Below are 17,225 nucleotides of genomic sequence, written 5' to 3' on the forward strand. Positions count from 1 at the left end.
GAAAACTTTTAAGGGTGCGTTGAAAGTTCCACATAGGTGTTTTTAGTAGAGTAGACGGGGCGAGACCGTGGTTCGAGTCCGGTGAGTAATTGTGAATTAGCGCCAGCTGTGCGCACACCGGGCTCGAATCACGTAGGAGATGGGAGCATATAAAAGGAACTAGCGACCGGACCGTCGAAGAGAGAGGACCAGGCCCGAACTTATGTTATGTTTGTATTTATGTTCATGTTTTGTTCGCCGGCGGTCGTCCGTGAGGGGCCGCCGGCTGTTATATTAATTTATTAAATGTTTAAAATGTCTTCCGGTTCCCGACTCCTTCCTTCCTTTTTATGGAGATTTGTTACACTGGTGCCGAAACCCGGGAGGAAGGAGAGACATGCTGTCGGAGAGCCCTCGCTGCTGAGGGGCATCGCGGTGCTGAGGAGTTCGGGCAGCGCGGACGAGCGACGTCCGCCAGTGGCTGCCCGAGGCGGTGGTTCTGGAGCGAGGATTCGGCTGGGACGGAGAGCTCGCTGCCGTGCTCCTGGGCCGAGGTGGGGTGGCGGCCGTCCAAGAGGGAGCGGAGGAGTCAGCGCCGTTGGCCGTGAGCCGGAATCCTGCTGCCAACAGCCATGATGGTGAGGAGCAGGAAACTGCGGACTGACTCGCTCCCGATACCCGGAGGAGCCATCGCCAACCGCCAGGAGGGGGAGGAGGATCGTGCCGTCCACCGGACGTCCAGCACCACCGCATAGCACCGCGAAGAAGAGCCTCTCGGCTGGTTGAGGAACAAGCGGCAGCATGTCGGGGAACCGGACTATAACTTTTTTTTTTTTCCTCTCTCCCCTCTCTCTTTCCGGTCGCTCCGAGGGCTCCCGTCTCCGTTGTCTCGTCTCGTCGCTGCATATGCAAATGTTTAAAATGTCTTCCGGTTCCAGACTCCTTCCTTCCTTTTTATGGAGATTTGTTACAGTGTTATACCCAGTACCCTTAACTACCATCTAGCCAAAAAGCAGACATTTTTACTGTAGCATTTTTAAGTTATTGACCCATGAAGTTGGCATATCTCACAAAACGGTACAATGGCGTTTGCACTTTTGGCACATTTTGGGGTGCAACACCTCAACTGTTTTTGAGGATGTGCTAAAATTTCCACAGCTGGGTTATACCATGTCTCTTTGTCTACCAACATGCCAGAAAGCAGACTTTTAGGTTTAGTGTTCAATGTGCAGGAGATAAGGTGATTTCTATCAATGCCCAAGGTTCTGAAATGGCTATTAAGAATTAGAATGCCTCCAAAAAAATGCAATATTAATATAATTTATTCTGGTATTATCATTATTCACAAATAAAGTTTCTTAGCCAGATAATGTCTGATCCTAACAACCATACATTAATTCAAGATGTCATTTGTAAAACAAAAAATTTACCCATAGGACTGGTTTCTGTTGTCTAGGGTCACAATTAAGTTCTTAAACACTTTACAGTATTTATTTCTAAATACATGAAATGCAGTAGAATCCTCTTTAAGCATCTAAATCACATTGATTTCTTATTTTTTTAAATTAACATTAGTGACTTAACAGTAGGTTTAACAACGAGGCCCCTTCAAGAACTGCCGCCCTAATGTGCTTCCTATTTTCATAACTCTTTGTATTCATTTAATACTTAGAATGCAAAATGTGCTTTCTGGCATAATCGTGCCTGTTTTTGTTCATTCAAGGACAAACGAGAAGTTAATACTGGTGCGCTGTCTGAAAGATTCTGAAGCAGCCTTTAGTTTACCAGATGGAACAGCTTACCCACAGGTTACATATCTCGGTTACGTATGTAACCTCCGTTCCCTGATGGAGGGATCGAGACGTTGTGTTGAGAGACAGACTGGGGTTTGATCTTGAGAACCCATCATCTCCGAGAGGAATTTCTAAACGCCAATGGGATTGGCCAATGGCACGCCCACGCCAGTCTCCTCCCCGTACATACGGGTATAAAAAGGAAGATGGCGGCGGTCAATCACTTACCTTTTGGGCTGAGGAACCTGAGAGATGTCTCCAGGTCGCTGCAGCGGATCGGCGCAGTGTTGTGGCATGATGACACAACCTCTCGTTCCCTCCATCAGGGAACGGAGGTTACATATGTAACCGAGACGTTCCCCTTCAGTCAGTCTCTCGACGTTGTGTTGAGAGACAGACTGGGGAAGTATCTCTACACGCCACGCCAGTACGCCGCATTACCATCTCCAGCAGAGCAACACGGGACTACCCTGCAGGGGAGACGTATGGGCCATTACTCCAAGTATAGGGGTCCACCTGAATAGGGGTGACTCTACCAAAGTACTGGACCTTGTACTGGACCACAAAGTACTGGACCTTGTTCTAACAGATCACTCCGCTCGATCTATTACCAAATGCCATGTTTCGTGATGGATGGAATGCCTATACTTCACACTAAGGGGGGAATAGTAGGGAGGCTGATAGCGCACTATCCTCACCTGAAGAGGGGAGATGGCGCTTCGCAGGCGTACGTCCAGGCCAGATGCCGGCCCCTATCCCTGCAGGACGCGGGCTGACACCTGTTCCACTCGTAGGTAGTAAAGCCTCACGAAGGTATTGGGCGTAGCCCAACCCGCAACACTACATATGTCTGCCAGAGTGGCACCCTGGGCCAACGCCCTTGAGGAGGCTAGCTCTGGGTGGAGTGGGTTCTTACTGCAATTGGGCATGGTTGGCCCGCGGATTGGACTGCCTAGGAAATGGCGTCCACAATCCAGGATTACTTGAGAGTTACCAGTTCCAAATTCTAGGCATCCCAGGGACAGGGAAAAGTCCTGGAGGTCCCCGAACCTCTTGATAGATGCAAGTGACGTCAGGAGCGCTGTCTTCATCATTAGATGAGGAAGAGAGGCGTCTCCGAGGGACTCAAGCGGGGCCATTCCTAGCCCCTGTAAGACCACATTAAGGTCCCAAGAGGGTATAGAGCGCGGTCGAGGTGGATTCAACCTTCTTGCACCCTTGACCTTATGACCAGGTCGTGCTGACCAAGAGACTTACCCTCCATAAGATTGTGATGTGTGGCAATAGCGGCTACATACACTTTCAAAGTGGATGGGGAGAGATTACTCTCTAGCCTCTGTTGTAAAAAGGCCAATACCGGAAATTCTGTGGGTTCTCTCCAGGGAAGGAACACCAAGACGAGAAGAGACACCACTTGTAGAGGTATAAACGTTGCGTGGCGGGGCTCTAGCCTGCATGACAGTCTCTTGGGCTGGCGGAGGCAAGCCACTTAAACCCTCCTCATCCCGTCAAGGGACCAGGAGTGGAGGTCCCAGAGGCCTGGATTGGGGTGCCAAACCGTGCTCTTCCCCTGCAAAGAAGGTCCTTCGAGAGGGAAATTGGCCAGGGGGAGCTGTAATCAGAGACATTAGGTCTGGAATCCAAGTCTGTCTGGGCCAATCCGGCGCAATTTACAGGACATAGTGCTCCTCTTACCTGACTTTGCACAGTGTCTGTGCAAGGGGGCTCACTGGGGGGAAGGCATACTTCCTCTTGTCCCGCGGCCAGCTGTGCGCTAAGGCGTCTGTGCCGAGGGAACCCTCGGTCAGGGAGAACCAAAGCGGGCAATCACCCCTGCACGCCTGAGGGTGCTGTGGAGGAGGGAAACCCAGGGAAAACAACTCTCTCAATGAGAAGGTGGGCGCTGGGCCCTGAAAAAGGGCCCGGCTTGGTGGAAACGTGGCAGGCAGCGTCTCGTTCCGACTCGGCGATGGAATGGCCTAAGTCGGGTCCGATGTTTCCCCCGGGTTCATCCCATCCGGGCCGCTGGGAGTCCAGACTGCTGACGGGGGGGTCGCTCTCATCCGCTTAGGTCTGCGTCTCGGCCGAACCGGAGGTTCTACTGCAGAGGGGCGGGACTCGGGATGCATTACCTCACATTTTTAAACTATGTTGTAATTTAAAATTTAAGCATGGACATAACCGAGTAGAAGAATACTGATGTTCATTAAATATGCTTGAGAGTAGTCAATGTATTTTGCAATATGAAGTAATTTTTTAGTTTTTTTACCTAATAAGGCTGAGCATTTCCAGTTTAGGGGTATCCGTTTCTTCTGAACCTCTATATTGTATATTGTATAAGCTACCAAACACCTTGGACAAACAATATGCTAAGTGTGACAGATGTAAAGATTGGTGTGAAGGCCCATTGAGCAGTACTGTGCGATATGCCAAGTTTATGAGTCCATAACTTAAAAATGCTACAGTAAAAATGTCTGTTTTTTTGGCTAGATGGTAGTCAAGGGTACTGGGTATAACCCCTATGTGTAAATTCCAACGCACCCTTAAAGGTGTTCGAGATGTAACACCTCAAAATGACCCATAAGTGCAAATGTCCATTGAAGAGTATTGTGAGATATGCCAACTTCAGGGGTCCATAACTTAAAAATGCTACAGTAAAAATGTCTGCTTTTTGGGTAGGTGGTAGGCAAGGGTACTGGGTATAACCCCTATGTGGAAATTTCAACGCACCCTTAAAGGTTTTTGAGAACCTTTAAAGTGCAACTTTCAAAATGACCCATAAGTGCAACGGTCCATTGAAGAGTATTGTGAGATATGCCAACTTCAGGAGTCTATAACCATAACTTAAATGCTACAATAAAAATGTCTGCCTTTAAGCGAGATGGTAGTCAGGAAAACTGGGTATAACTCCAAAGAATGTCGAGATATGGCACCCGGAAATGTCCCAAAAGTTTACTGGCCATCGTACTGTTTTGTGACATATACCGATTCCCGAAATGCTACAGTAAAACTGTCTGTTTTCGTGCATGACGGTAGACATCAAGACAAGGTATTACCTAGCTGTGGAACTTTTAAGGCACCATCAAAGACATACTTGTACAAAAACACAGTTCTGACATTAGACATTTTCTGTACATACAACAAGTGACAAGCATTTACATAATGGGTCATAAGAGCAATTGATCAGAAAAAAATTCAAATAAGCTTTATTTTCCCATTGTGCACACACAGACAAGCAACGTGTTGTGGTTTCAGGAGCTCAGAATGAAAAAATACAGTATAGACAAACACAGGAAATGGGAAAAAAAAATATATATAGATTAAAAATACAATACATCAATGTAGAAAATAATTCATTTACATACGAGGTAAGAGGGACAGTAAATGATAGATATGCTAAGTATAATAAAACTGTGTATACTATGCTTTTTACAAATATACACGTAATTGACTTAATTATGCATAAACCGTATTTCATGCTCTGCACTAGAATATTGCACTTTCAAACATGTAGGTACTATTGGATGTGATTAATATTCATGGTGGAGATAGGCTGCCTAAAAAACTGTTCTATCAAAGTAATATTGAGAATGGTAAGGGGAGTGGGTGATGGAGGTTTCACGTGAAGTTCACGGTCATCTCAGGGGGCATTCAGCATGTCATGACTTAGACAGCAAGCAGCAGACCATCCTCTGTGCACTCACACACACACACACACACACACCTACACCTACACACACCTACACACACGCGCGCGCGCACGCCCGCACATACAGACACGTCCACACACACACACACACACATACAAACACATACCCACGCGTGCGCACGCCCGCACATACAGACACAACCACAGAAACACACACACACACACACACGCGCGCATGCCCGCACATACAGACACGTCCACAGACATACACTGGTCCACATTCACACAGACACTCACACACAAAAAGTTTTTTTTTTAAACGTAAAAGAAGAGAAACACGAGATGGTCCCTAAGCTAAACGTGAATAAGAAACTGGAAAAGCGGATGCTTCGCGTTTTTAATGTGGAACGGATAGCGTCAATAAGAAACTGCGAATAAGAAGCTGGATAGTGAATGAAATCTGTTATTCTTTGAAAGCCTGTTTTTAATTTAATAGTGTAAAGTTATGCATATTATAATCAAATATATTGTGTATTTTGTATAAATTGTTTATTGCGAGACTAACCCTCACCAATAAAAGTATTATGAGGGGGACCCCCATAAGACTTGGTTTAATTCGAGCACTGAACACAATAACGTTTTTATTAAGGCATTTGTTTACATTAGTAAATACATGAACTTTCAATGAACAGTATAGTTTTCCAGTATTTATTAATACTGGATTAATGAATAATTAATGATTTATTAATCACGAAACGGCTGCCATAGATCAGAGACACGAGAATTCCACACAATGGCTTTGTCTCGAAAAGCTCCGTTGTTCAATAGTCAGGGCACTGATGGAGTCAGCCAGTTTAAGCTTTCTGTTCACTTAAACGGTCCATACCTAAAAATTCACACAACGCACCGCAAACAGCAAGGAGCATCGATGCTTCCTATGCTCCCTTACCGGAAATCATCTGAAAACTTTTGAAGATCATTAAACCAGAGCCGTTGGAGAGAGAGTCGTGTCAACTCCGTTGACTCCAATGGAACAGTTACATCACCATGTCGGTTCATGGTTGCCCTCAATAGTTCCCGGAATTTACTAGTTACGCATGTAGTTGCAATTAAACAGACCAACTGAGGTAAACTTCTAACCCATTTAAAAAAGAAACCCATTTAATGAATACAAAATTATTCAGCTTTTTGGACTTCCGTTGGCAGAACTCTCTCTGTCAATGGCTCTGGTTTAAACAAAATCGTAGGAGCCCACTCAAGGAACTCATGAAAGGCAATGTAGCTTTTGAAAAGACAAATGCTATTTAATGTTATGTATAAAAACTAGTGGTGGGCATAGATTAATTTTTTTAATCTAGATTAATCTAGATTAAAATGGCTCATTTGAATTCTGCCGAAGGCATTCAGAATATGTGTTCTACCCAAATAATGACTAAAAGTAAGTCTTTGAGAACGGGTTTCTCAAGCCAGGTGGCGCATTAGACCAGGGGCTCATCTCCTGTTTCCAAAATGCATCACAAACTGCTTGAGAAAGCTGTTCTACTATGATAATTGGTGATGAAAATTAAATTATGTTCAATAAGATGAACTTGTGTTTACTTCCGCATTAGCTAAGGGATGATTTGCGTTTAGGTGGTACTTGAGACTGGAAGAGCTCCTACAGTACATTTACATTTAGTCATTTAGCAGACGCTTTTATCCAAAGCGACTTACAAAGAGTGAGGGAGCAACAAGCGATATGTCATACAGGAGCCATAATACATTAGATCTCAATACAAAGTTACTGGTTTCAACTAAAGCTAGACCACTACCTGTTGAGAGAAAGTGTTTTTTTTAAACCAATTCCGCATTGCACAAGGTGCAAACAAGTGCGAGTGATTTATATGTTAATGCAAAGAGCCAATAGACCTACTTGCTGCGCGAATGAAGCCCTGGTTATGAGATGATGAGGCGGCTTCTGCTTCCGCGAATGACGCGAGTTGAAAAATCTCGTTCTCGCCCCGTACAGTGCAGTTAAGCTGGTATACATCCGCGCTAAAATATCAAGGTGAAAGTCATCATAGCTTGCGTAGTATAGACCCAGCTCCCAACCCAATTTTGAGAATAGATTAACGGCGACATTTTTTTTAACGCGCGATAATAGTCTCACTGCGTTAACGGCGGCGTTAACGCCGTTAACGGCCCACCACTAATAAAAACAACAAGCATTGCTAGACAAGCAGGCAACACAACTTTTAATTTCACAATAGACCAAATTTGTCCACTGATATGCAACAAGAATATGTAAGAATCAGGTCTTTTACGAGTCATCTGGCACCGGGTCTCACACACACTTGCGGTGCATGTCATATGAGCGACGGCATGAGTTCAGTCGTAATCCCGCAGACAGTAGGGGCGTGCCAGTGGCTCCTCAGACAAGAGCAGGAACCTGCTGGGCAGGATTACTGTCGCAACAAAACTACATCATTAGGGTAAAACTAACCTGTCTCACGACGGTCTATTTAAAGTGAGCGCTGAATTTGATGATGTGGCAGAGATGTATTGTCCGGAGCTTTTGCCTGAAGGATCTGTTGTGCTGCGTTTCTATGAACCACGCAAAGTGAGATATTCAAACCTTTTAAGCGTGTTATATCCTATAACTGCCGGGCCTGCTAGTTAGCAACATTTAAACACAGACGCCAAGCAAATGCAGTATTGTGTTTAATTGATGCTGACAAAAAATCTACTCAAATGCAGCAAGAATAAATACAATGTCAAAAGAGGTGCCAAAACACAATCAAACTAACTTTGTAAATGTCCGATGACATATTGTAATGCTTATTGATATGATTTGTAAAGTTCATTGAGGTTTTTTGAAACATGGTTAAAATACAATGTTTAGAGAAAATTGTTGATTATAAATTGTTTATATTGTGTTTAAAAATGAAAAGCTTTTCTGTATGTAATGTTCCTTTAATAATGCGTAATGCGTCACATGACTAAGAGAGGGAGTGAAGAACTGTGGGTCAGAGAGCAATGGATGCGAACAGGTCGTAACACGTGCGGCTCCTTCAAAACGTATAATCTCTGCATATGGTCCTAAAGGCGCACACGGTATTTGTTTATATTTGTTGCATGTTATAATTTTTATGTTTGAGTTTATGTGCTTTAATGTGTGTAATGTAACGTGTTCTGTATTGTAACAATGAGGCAAATTGGACTATTTGTTATGGGATTCTGTTGTAAAAGAGGTGTGTTTAAGTTGTATATGTCTTTTATTTGTAGTTTTCACGGTGTCTTTCTTAGACCGTGACATCTTCGGATCGACACAGGAAAGAGAGAGCAAAATAAAAGTCTAAAAGACATCTGTATGATTCGTGGCCGTGATTTATTGGATCAGTGCAGTTACAGTGAAAACGTACCGTCGAAGTCGACGAGAGTACAGAGTAAAGAAAGACGCCATAAGAGAAAAGACGATATCGCTGGTGTAGGCGGAGCTTCGGTTTGCTGATCGACAGATGACCGGGAGTGTTGGTTTCTGGCATCTTTAGAGATATCGCGTCTTACCAGGAGAGGGCGTGAATTACCTGTGTTGACAACATCGCCGCAAATCTTCGGCAAAGACTTCAGAGTCCAGCGTTACTGTGTGACGTTACTCAATACCGGAAGAAGAGTGCGACCATACAAACATCAGGTTTGACTGTTAACTTTAAAATTTCTGGACATTTAAAAGGACTTTGATAAAAGGGAAACGTTTCATTTAAATATAATTGTGTTTATTTGATTATCATTACATTTACACTTTCTATTATTATCAACATCGTACAATTCAACTGTTGTTCATGTTCTTGCTCTGTTATATGATCTGAGTTCTTAAATGGTATTTTAAGTGTTACTGGGATTTTTCAGTTAAACACTGTCTTGGTCTCAAAGAGTATATAAAGTAGAGCTAAAAAATAATTAAACAAGAAGAAGATAAAGTGCCAGGCACAATGTCAAATAATGAAAGGTTGTTGCAAGGTGAGCAAATGGAGACCAGTCAGACAGAGTTAGAAACAATACAAGAAGTAGAGAAAGGTTCTACTTCTGCCCCTTCTAAAAAAGAACCAAGAAAGTCTTCAAGGGAAAGAAAACTAACTGAAAAAATGCTGGAGCTTAAGCAGCAAGAAATTTCTCAAAAGGAGATTAAGTGGATCAAGCTTTATGAAAGTTGGAAAGATCAAGCGAAAGATACACGTGTCAAAATAAAGGATGAGTGTTCTGAGGAAGACTTAAGTAAAATGATGGATGCCGTAGAAGGACTGGAGACACAAGTAAAAGAAATGTATGAAACCATTCGTTCTCAAACAGCACCTTCTACCGAAATTAGAAGGAAGATGGATTCCTGTACAGCAGTAACAGCAGACCTAATGAGGCTACTGAAAGTACGTATGTGTGAAGTCGGGTTAGAGGAATTTGATGCTACAGGAGAAAATGCAAGAATTCACATGGTGCTGGATAAAGAGTACGCCAACTCAATATTTGGAAGTACAAAATCAAAACACACTGTCCAAAGTAGCCATTCAAAATGTTCGTCCGAAAACCTAAGCATCGCAGCAAAAAGAGCAGAATGTGCAGCACAACTCGCAGCAAAACAGGCTGAAATTAAGATGGAAGAAGCTATAGCTGCACAAAAACAGGAGCTAAAGAGACTGGAAAACCAAAGAGATCTACAAGTAATAGCCGCAAAGCTTAAAGCATACTCTGAAGCTGATTCTAGTGACGAAAGTAGAACCACAGGTAGTGAAGTGGCCAATAGTCCCATTTATTCTCCTAAAGAAATGAAAAAGGAACAGACATTCATTAACATTGACAAAGTGCAACCAAATCAATCTAACGATGATGGATCATTAGCACAAGCCTTGCATGACGCAATGGTTCTTACCAGACTACCAGCACCCGAACCCTCAGTCTTTACAGGCGATCCACTTACATTCTTAGAGTGGAGTTCAAGTTTTAAAGCTTTGATTGAAAGACGATGCACAAATCCAGTTGATAGGTTATTCTATCTAAAGAAATACATCAGTGGTGAAGCAAAATGTGTACTGGAGGGAAGCTTTTTCCGAAAGGATGATAAAGCCTATGAACAGGCATGGGAGCTATTGAACTCTAGATATGGTCATCCCTTTGTAATACAGCGGGCATTTAGAGAAAAACTAAATAACTGGCCCAAGATTAGTTCTAGGGAGTCAGTTAAATTGAGACAATTTAGTGATTTCCTGATATCCTGCAACAATGCTATGCCACACATCAAAGGACTTCAGGTGTTAAATGACTGTGAAGAGAATCAGAGAATGGTACAAAAACTCCCTGATTGGGTAACCTCTCAATGGAACCGTTATGTCACAAAGCACTTAAGAGAAACGGAGGAATACCCTAAGTTCAATGAGTTTGCTGAATTTGTGGCCCGTGAGGCAGAAGTGGCATGCAACCCTGTAACTTCCTTTAATGCCTTGAAGTCAACAGAAGAAAGGCCCATCAGAGACGTAAAGCGCCAAAGGGCCAACGCGTTTATAACAAATGTAAAGGCACCTGATAAGTTCTGTACAGTGATGAGGTCGAACAGTGCCGGTGAAAATCAACCAAAGGAATCAAATAAAGTAAATGTCACATCGCCATTTTCAGAGCCAGTTCCATGCCTGTGTTGTGGAGACAGCCACTCCATCCACAAATGTCAGACGTTTGCCAATAAGCCAGTGGAAGAGAAGAAAAGGCTTATATTTGATAACAATCTCTGCTTTGGGTGTCTTAGACGAGGACATAATTCGAGAGAGTGTAGAAGCAAGGCAATTTGTAGCATTTGTAAGAAACGTCATCCAACCCCACTTCATGAAGAACGCTCTTCTGCTGCAGCAGACACATCCTCTCATGCTATCGAAACAGAAGAAACAACTTCTTCCCTTTCTTGCTCTGTTGACAGAGGTTGTGGTGGGAGTACATCCATGATAGTTCCTGTGTGGATTTCTTCATCTACAAATCCAGAAAAACAGATCCTGGTGTATGCCTTACTGGATACCCAAAGCAGCAACACCTTTGTAGACAAAGAAGTATGTGAAGAGATAGGTGCGAGTCTAGAGCCAGTTAAGTTAAAGCTTACCACAATGATGGGAAAAGATTCCATTATTCAGAGTGAGAGAGTCAATGGGCTTCGAGTTAAAGGGCTTCTCTCTCAAAGTCTTGTCAACTTGCCACCCGCCTATACCAGAGATTTCATTCCTCTTGAACGTTCCCACATACCTACCTCTCAGACTGCAAAAAGGTGGAATCATCTAAACAGTATAGTGCAGGAAATGCCAAAGCTGATGGATTGCAAAGTCGGACTGTTGATAGGTTACGACTGCTCAAGAGCGCTGGCACCACGACAAGTCATCACAGGAGGTGAAGATGAGCCCTATGCCATTAAGACAGATTTAGGTTGGAGTATTGTCGGTAGCTCACCAAAGGTTGCAAAGTCTACAGAAGTAATAGGTCTGTGCCATCGCGTACACGTCAAGGAAGTTCCACCATTGACACCAGCCACCATCATCAGAGCTCTTGAATCAGACTTCAAGGATACCAACCCTGGAGAAAGGAGCATGTCACAAGATGACATACAATTCATGCAACTATTAAATGAGAAAACAAACTACAATGCGGATGGTCACTTGGAAATGCCCCTACCCTTTAGGACACGCCCACACCTGCCAGAAAATAAGCGGTTGGCTTTGGCACGGCTGAAGCGGTTAAAAGGGAAGCTTGAGAAAAATCCAAAGTTCAAGGAAGACTATGTCAAATTCATGGGAGGTGTTTTCAAGGATGGTGATGCTGAGAGAGCTGAACAACAATCTGAAACAGGAAATGTGTGGTATATCCCTCACCAAGGTGTTTACCACCCTAAAAAGCCAAACAAAATTAGGGTAGTGTTCGACTGTTCAGCCAAGTATGATGGCACTGCACTAAATGATCATCTGCTCGTTGGACCAGATCTTACAAATGGACTGACTGGAGTGCTCTGCAGGTTTCGCAAATACCCTATAGCAGTCATCTGTGATGTGGAGAAGATGTTCCACAGGTTCCATGTAAGCCAGGAGGACAGAGATTATTTACGTTTCTTGTGGTGGGAGAACGGGGATACGAATTCTGAGCCAAAGGAATATCGTATGAAAGTCCATCTATTTGGAGCGGCATCCTCACCTGGCTGCGCAAATTATGGAATGAAGCATCTTGCAAACCAAAATGAGAAAGACTATCCTGCAGCAGCCAACTTCATAAGGAAAAATTTCTATGTTGACGATGGCCTCGTCAGTGTTGAAGATGTGGACACTGCCATAAACCTAGTGAGAGAAGCACAAACTGTGTGTGCCAAAGGAAGACTGCATCTTCATAAATTCATCTCCAATAACAGAGAAGTTTTGGAGTCAATACCTGACAATGAACGAGCAACTGAAATGCATGACGTGGATCTCAGGCATGATGACCTTCCAGTCCAAACTGTGTTAGGAGTGAAGTGGAGTGCAAATAGTGACACCTTCTCATTTAAAGTTATTTTGGATGAGAAACCAGCAACGAGGCGGGGAATTCTCTCAACTATAGCTTCTGTGTTTGACCCACTGGGCTTTCTAGCTCCTTTCCTCCTCCTGGGAAAGAAAATACTACAGGACATGTGCCGAAAGGGCATTGAATGGGATGAACCACTGCCAGAAGAATTAAAGCCACGATGGGAAAGCTGGCTAAATGATCTAAAGAATCTGCAGGGTCTTCAGATTCCAAGATGCATCACATCTGGAAAAATGGAAACGACCCAGAGAATTGAACTTCATCATTTTTCCGATGCGAGTAGTCAAGGGTATGGTCAGTGCTCATACATACGATTGCTGAGTGAAGACAAAGTACACTGCTCTTTAGTCATTGGGAAAGCAAGGGTTGCACCCACTAAAGTTGTGACAATACCCAGGCTTGAGTTATCAGCTGCAGTAGTTTCTTCAGCAGTCAGCAGTATGTTAAGGGAAGAGCTAGAACTCAAAATCGACCAAGAATATTTTTGGACAGACTCAAAAGTAGTCTTGGGCTATATCAATAATGAAGCTAGAAGGTTCCACGTTTTTGTAGCCAATAGAGTTCAAAGAATCAGAGAAACATCAGACCCCGCACAGTGGTACTACGTTGATAGTGACAGTAATCCAGCAGACCATGCCTCCAGAGGCCTCAGTGTGTCAGAGTTGATCAGTTCAAATTGGTTTACTGGACCCAAGTTTTTGTGGGAAAGAGAGATTGTCACGTCGGAGTCAGATCCAGAGCTCTTGGTGGGTGATCCTGAAGTAAAAGTGACACAGGTACTACAAACCAAGCTAGAAAAGGAAGAACAATTTTTGGACAGATTCAGTCGGTTCTCAAAATGGCATACAGCATTGAAAGTGGTCGCTCGAATCCAGCAACTAGCTAAAGGAAACAAATTCCCAAAGCCCATAAATGTCGAGGACTTAAAGAAAGCAGGTGTCGCGCTTATAAAATTGGCACAAAAGGATGCATTCGAAAAAGAAATGGAAACACTAAGTCATGGCAAACTTCCAAATAACAATCAATTTTTCCAGCTTGATCCAGTGCTGCACGATGGCGTTCTCAGAGTAGGGGGGCGTTTAACCAAAGCTTCCTCACCTTTGGACTTGAAGCATCCAATAATCCTGCCAAAGAATGGTTCGGTGACACGTCTAATTTTGGGTCACTGCCATGAGAAAACTCAACACCAAGGCAGAGGGCAAACCCTTAACGAACTGAGAGCTAACGGTTACTGGATTGTTGGTGGCAGTAAAGTTGTAGCTAACTACATTAAGCAGTGCGTTACATGCAGAAGAGCTCGCAGGCCAACAGAAACACAGAAGATGGCAGACCTACCTGCTAACCGTGTTGATCCCTCGCCACCGTTTTCCTACTGTGGCATGGATTGTTTCGGGCCATTTCACACCAAGCAAGGCCGTAAAGAGTACAAGAGATATGGCCTCATATTCACCTGTCTCTCTTCTAGAGCAATTCATGTGGAAATGCTGGAAGACCTTACTACTGATGCTTTCATAAATGCTCTGCGGAGTTTTATAGCAATCCGTGGTGCTGTAAGAGAAATCCGGTCAGATCAAGGCACAAATTTCATTGGGGCAAAGAATGAACTGACGAAGGCACTTAACGAGTTGGACAAAGAGAGACTAACTGCATACTTAGCCCAAAAACAATGTGACTTTACATTCATTGTACCTGATGCCAGCCACATGGGGGGTATTTGGGAAAGGCAGATCAGAACAATTAGGAGTGTCTTAAATTGGGTCCTCTCTCAAAGTGCTGGCAGATTAGATGATGCTTCCTTAAGAACCTTCCTTTATGAAGCCATGTCTATCATAAATTGCCGTCCACTCACCACTGATACCATTAATGACCCAAAGAGCCTAGAGCCTCTTACCCCAAACCACTTGCTCACCATGAAAGCTTCTGTACCGCTGCCACCACCAGGAAAATTTGAAGCAGAAGACCTTTATTCCAAAAAAAGGTGGCGTAGAGTCCAGTACTTGACAGAGCAATTCTGGGGTAGATGGAAAAGGGAGTACTTGGCAAACATAGCACTCAGACAGCGCTGGCATTCCGCAAAACGAAATGTAAAAATCGGAGATGTTGTCATTCTCCAAGAGGACGCACTTCCACGCAATGGCTGGAGACTAGGAAGAGTGCTTGATGTTCGTACAGATGAAGATGGATTGGTGCGAAAGGTCACAATTCAATTAGGCGATAGAAAGGCGAGTAAAGAGGGCAAAAGCAAAAACAATAATTTTTCTATTCTTGAACGTCCAATTCATAAATTGGTTGTGCTTGTAGAAAACAACTAAATTTGTGTGGTAATCTCTAAATGCAATAATGCATGGAATTTGAAGTACTCATTTAACATGAACATGGATAAGTAAAAACACAATTTGTTCTGATGTTTGATTTTGAAAATTACTGGATTTATTCAAACATTTATTGAAGTTCATCATAAATCATAGTAATTTGATGGGAGTGTAAATGTCCGATGACATATTGTAATGCTTATTGATATGATTTGTAAAGTTCATTGAGGTTTTTTGAAACATGGTTAAAATACAATGTTTAGAGAAAATTGTTGATTATAAATTGTTTATATTGTGTTTAAAAATGAAAAGCTTTTCTGTATGTAATGTTCCTTTAATAATGCGTAATGCGTCACATGACTAAGAGAGGGAGTGAAGAACTGTGGGTCAGAGAGCAATGGATGCGAACAGGTCGTAACACGTGCGGCTCCTTCAAAACGTATAATCTCTGCATATGGTCCTAAAGGCGCACACGGTATTTGTTTATATTTGTTGCATGTTATAATTTTTATGTTTGAGTTTATGTGCTTTAATGTGTGTAATGTAACGTGTTCTGTATTGTAACAATGAGGCAAATTGGACTATTTGTTATGGGATTCTGTTGTAAAAGAGGTGTGTTTAAGTTGTATATGTCTTTTATTTGTAGTTTTCACGGTGTCTTTCTTAGACCGTGACATCTTCGGATCGACACAGGAAAGAGAGAGCAAAATAAAAGTCTAAAAGACATCTGTATGATTCGTGGCCGTGATTTATTGGATCAGTGCAGTTACAAACTTTATTCACCAGACTGTGTCTTCACATCCACTCCACCAAATAATCCAAGATCAAGAACCTTGAATGTTTGAAAACATGCTGTGAGTATTAAGACAAATTACTACAACATGCTTTTGGAACTAATACTGATATTAGGCAAATTACAGTACATTCAAGACCAATAAGAAACATATCATTTTCAAATTGTTACAGATTCAGTTCAGTTCTCTGTTTTCCTTTTTGGTGGACTCAGGGAGGCTGGTTTTGACTGGAGAGACATAAGAGTGATTAAAAAGCAGGCGAAGCAGTCGGCTCTCAATGCTCAAACTATACCGCAGTCACAAAAAACACCAATTCAAATAATATAAAAAATAAAATAAAATCGTTTTAATGATATAAATGTTTAGATAATATAACATCATATAAAAAATCCCCTTTTTAAAATTAGCTGTTGTATTCCTCATTTGATATGAATTTTGGTGTACCTGCAAAGGGTTTTCATGATAGTATCATATTATTAGATATTATTATTGCCAGTTTTTTGCTTTTAACTTTGTGGCTAACCAAAACCGACCAAAATCTTAACTGTAGCTTCTGGCTGACCAGACAAAAATGACCCTAATTCTGTTTCAAACAAAGACTGTGAAAAAAACATTGAAAAAATGCCAGAATTAAGACAGAATTTGTTGCTATCTGGTAAGAGACGAGCTGTGACGTGATCTTGATTACCACGCTGTTTTGAATCAGTGGGATGTGTTAAGAATTCCCAACCCCACTTTCCACAGTGTAAGACTGTTTTTTTGAGGCACCAACGGCTATACAGTTAAATGCTGCAAATGTACAGAAAGGGATTCATCTATGGGCCTTGATCTGTTATCCTACAGGATTAAACTGTGTATTGTAATAACAGTATTTGGCTGTTTTTGAACAGCAATATTTTACAGTGTACCTTTTTAGTATAGTTTGTACCGCCTTTTATACTGCTCCTTTATGGGTCAAGTTTTTAAAAAGTGAGCTTATTTAGATGGATGCTGAAGTTACGTTCGTGGATACGGCATGTCCGCACTGCGAGACATGTCTATCAAGGGTTTGCGGTCAGGGTTGGCTGTCCTCTCGCAAGCTCATTCCATGATGAGAAATGGCTTTTAACGCTGTTTTATCTTGCCGACATATTTTCTGTTCTAA

At 42.6% G+C, this 17,225-nt stretch overlaps 1 protein-coding gene across 2 annotated transcripts; it reads left to right on the forward strand.

The window, feature by feature from the left end:
• The first annotated feature begins 8,224 nt into the window (after positions 1-8,224).
• LOC130428452 (uncharacterized) lies at positions 8,225-16,017 on the forward strand. 2 transcript variants are annotated; one of them, XR_008907467.1, is made up of 2 exons: positions 8,225-15,762; positions 15,934-16,017. XR_008907467.1 is itself a non-coding variant. In XM_056756511.1 (2 exons), exon 2 carries the CDS (start codon positions 9,393-9,395, stop codon positions 15,285-15,287), a length of 5,895 nt encoding a protein of 1,964 aa, XP_056612489.1. In that variant the 5' UTR covers positions 8,225-8,514; positions 8,686-9,392; the 3' UTR covers positions 15,288-16,017. The 2 variants fall into 2 exon arrangements, 1 of the variants encoding a protein (XP_056612489.1); XM_056756511.1 differs by having other exon boundaries at positions 8,225-8,514; positions 8,686-16,017.
• Positions 16,018-17,225: the final 1,208 nt, after the last annotated feature.

This window comes from Triplophysa dalaica, chromosome 9 (assembly GCF_015846415.1).
Source record: "Triplophysa dalaica isolate WHDGS20190420 chromosome 9, ASM1584641v1, whole genome shotgun sequence".
Taxonomy (NCBI): Eukaryota; Metazoa; Chordata; class Actinopteri; order Cypriniformes; family Nemacheilidae; genus Triplophysa; species Triplophysa dalaica.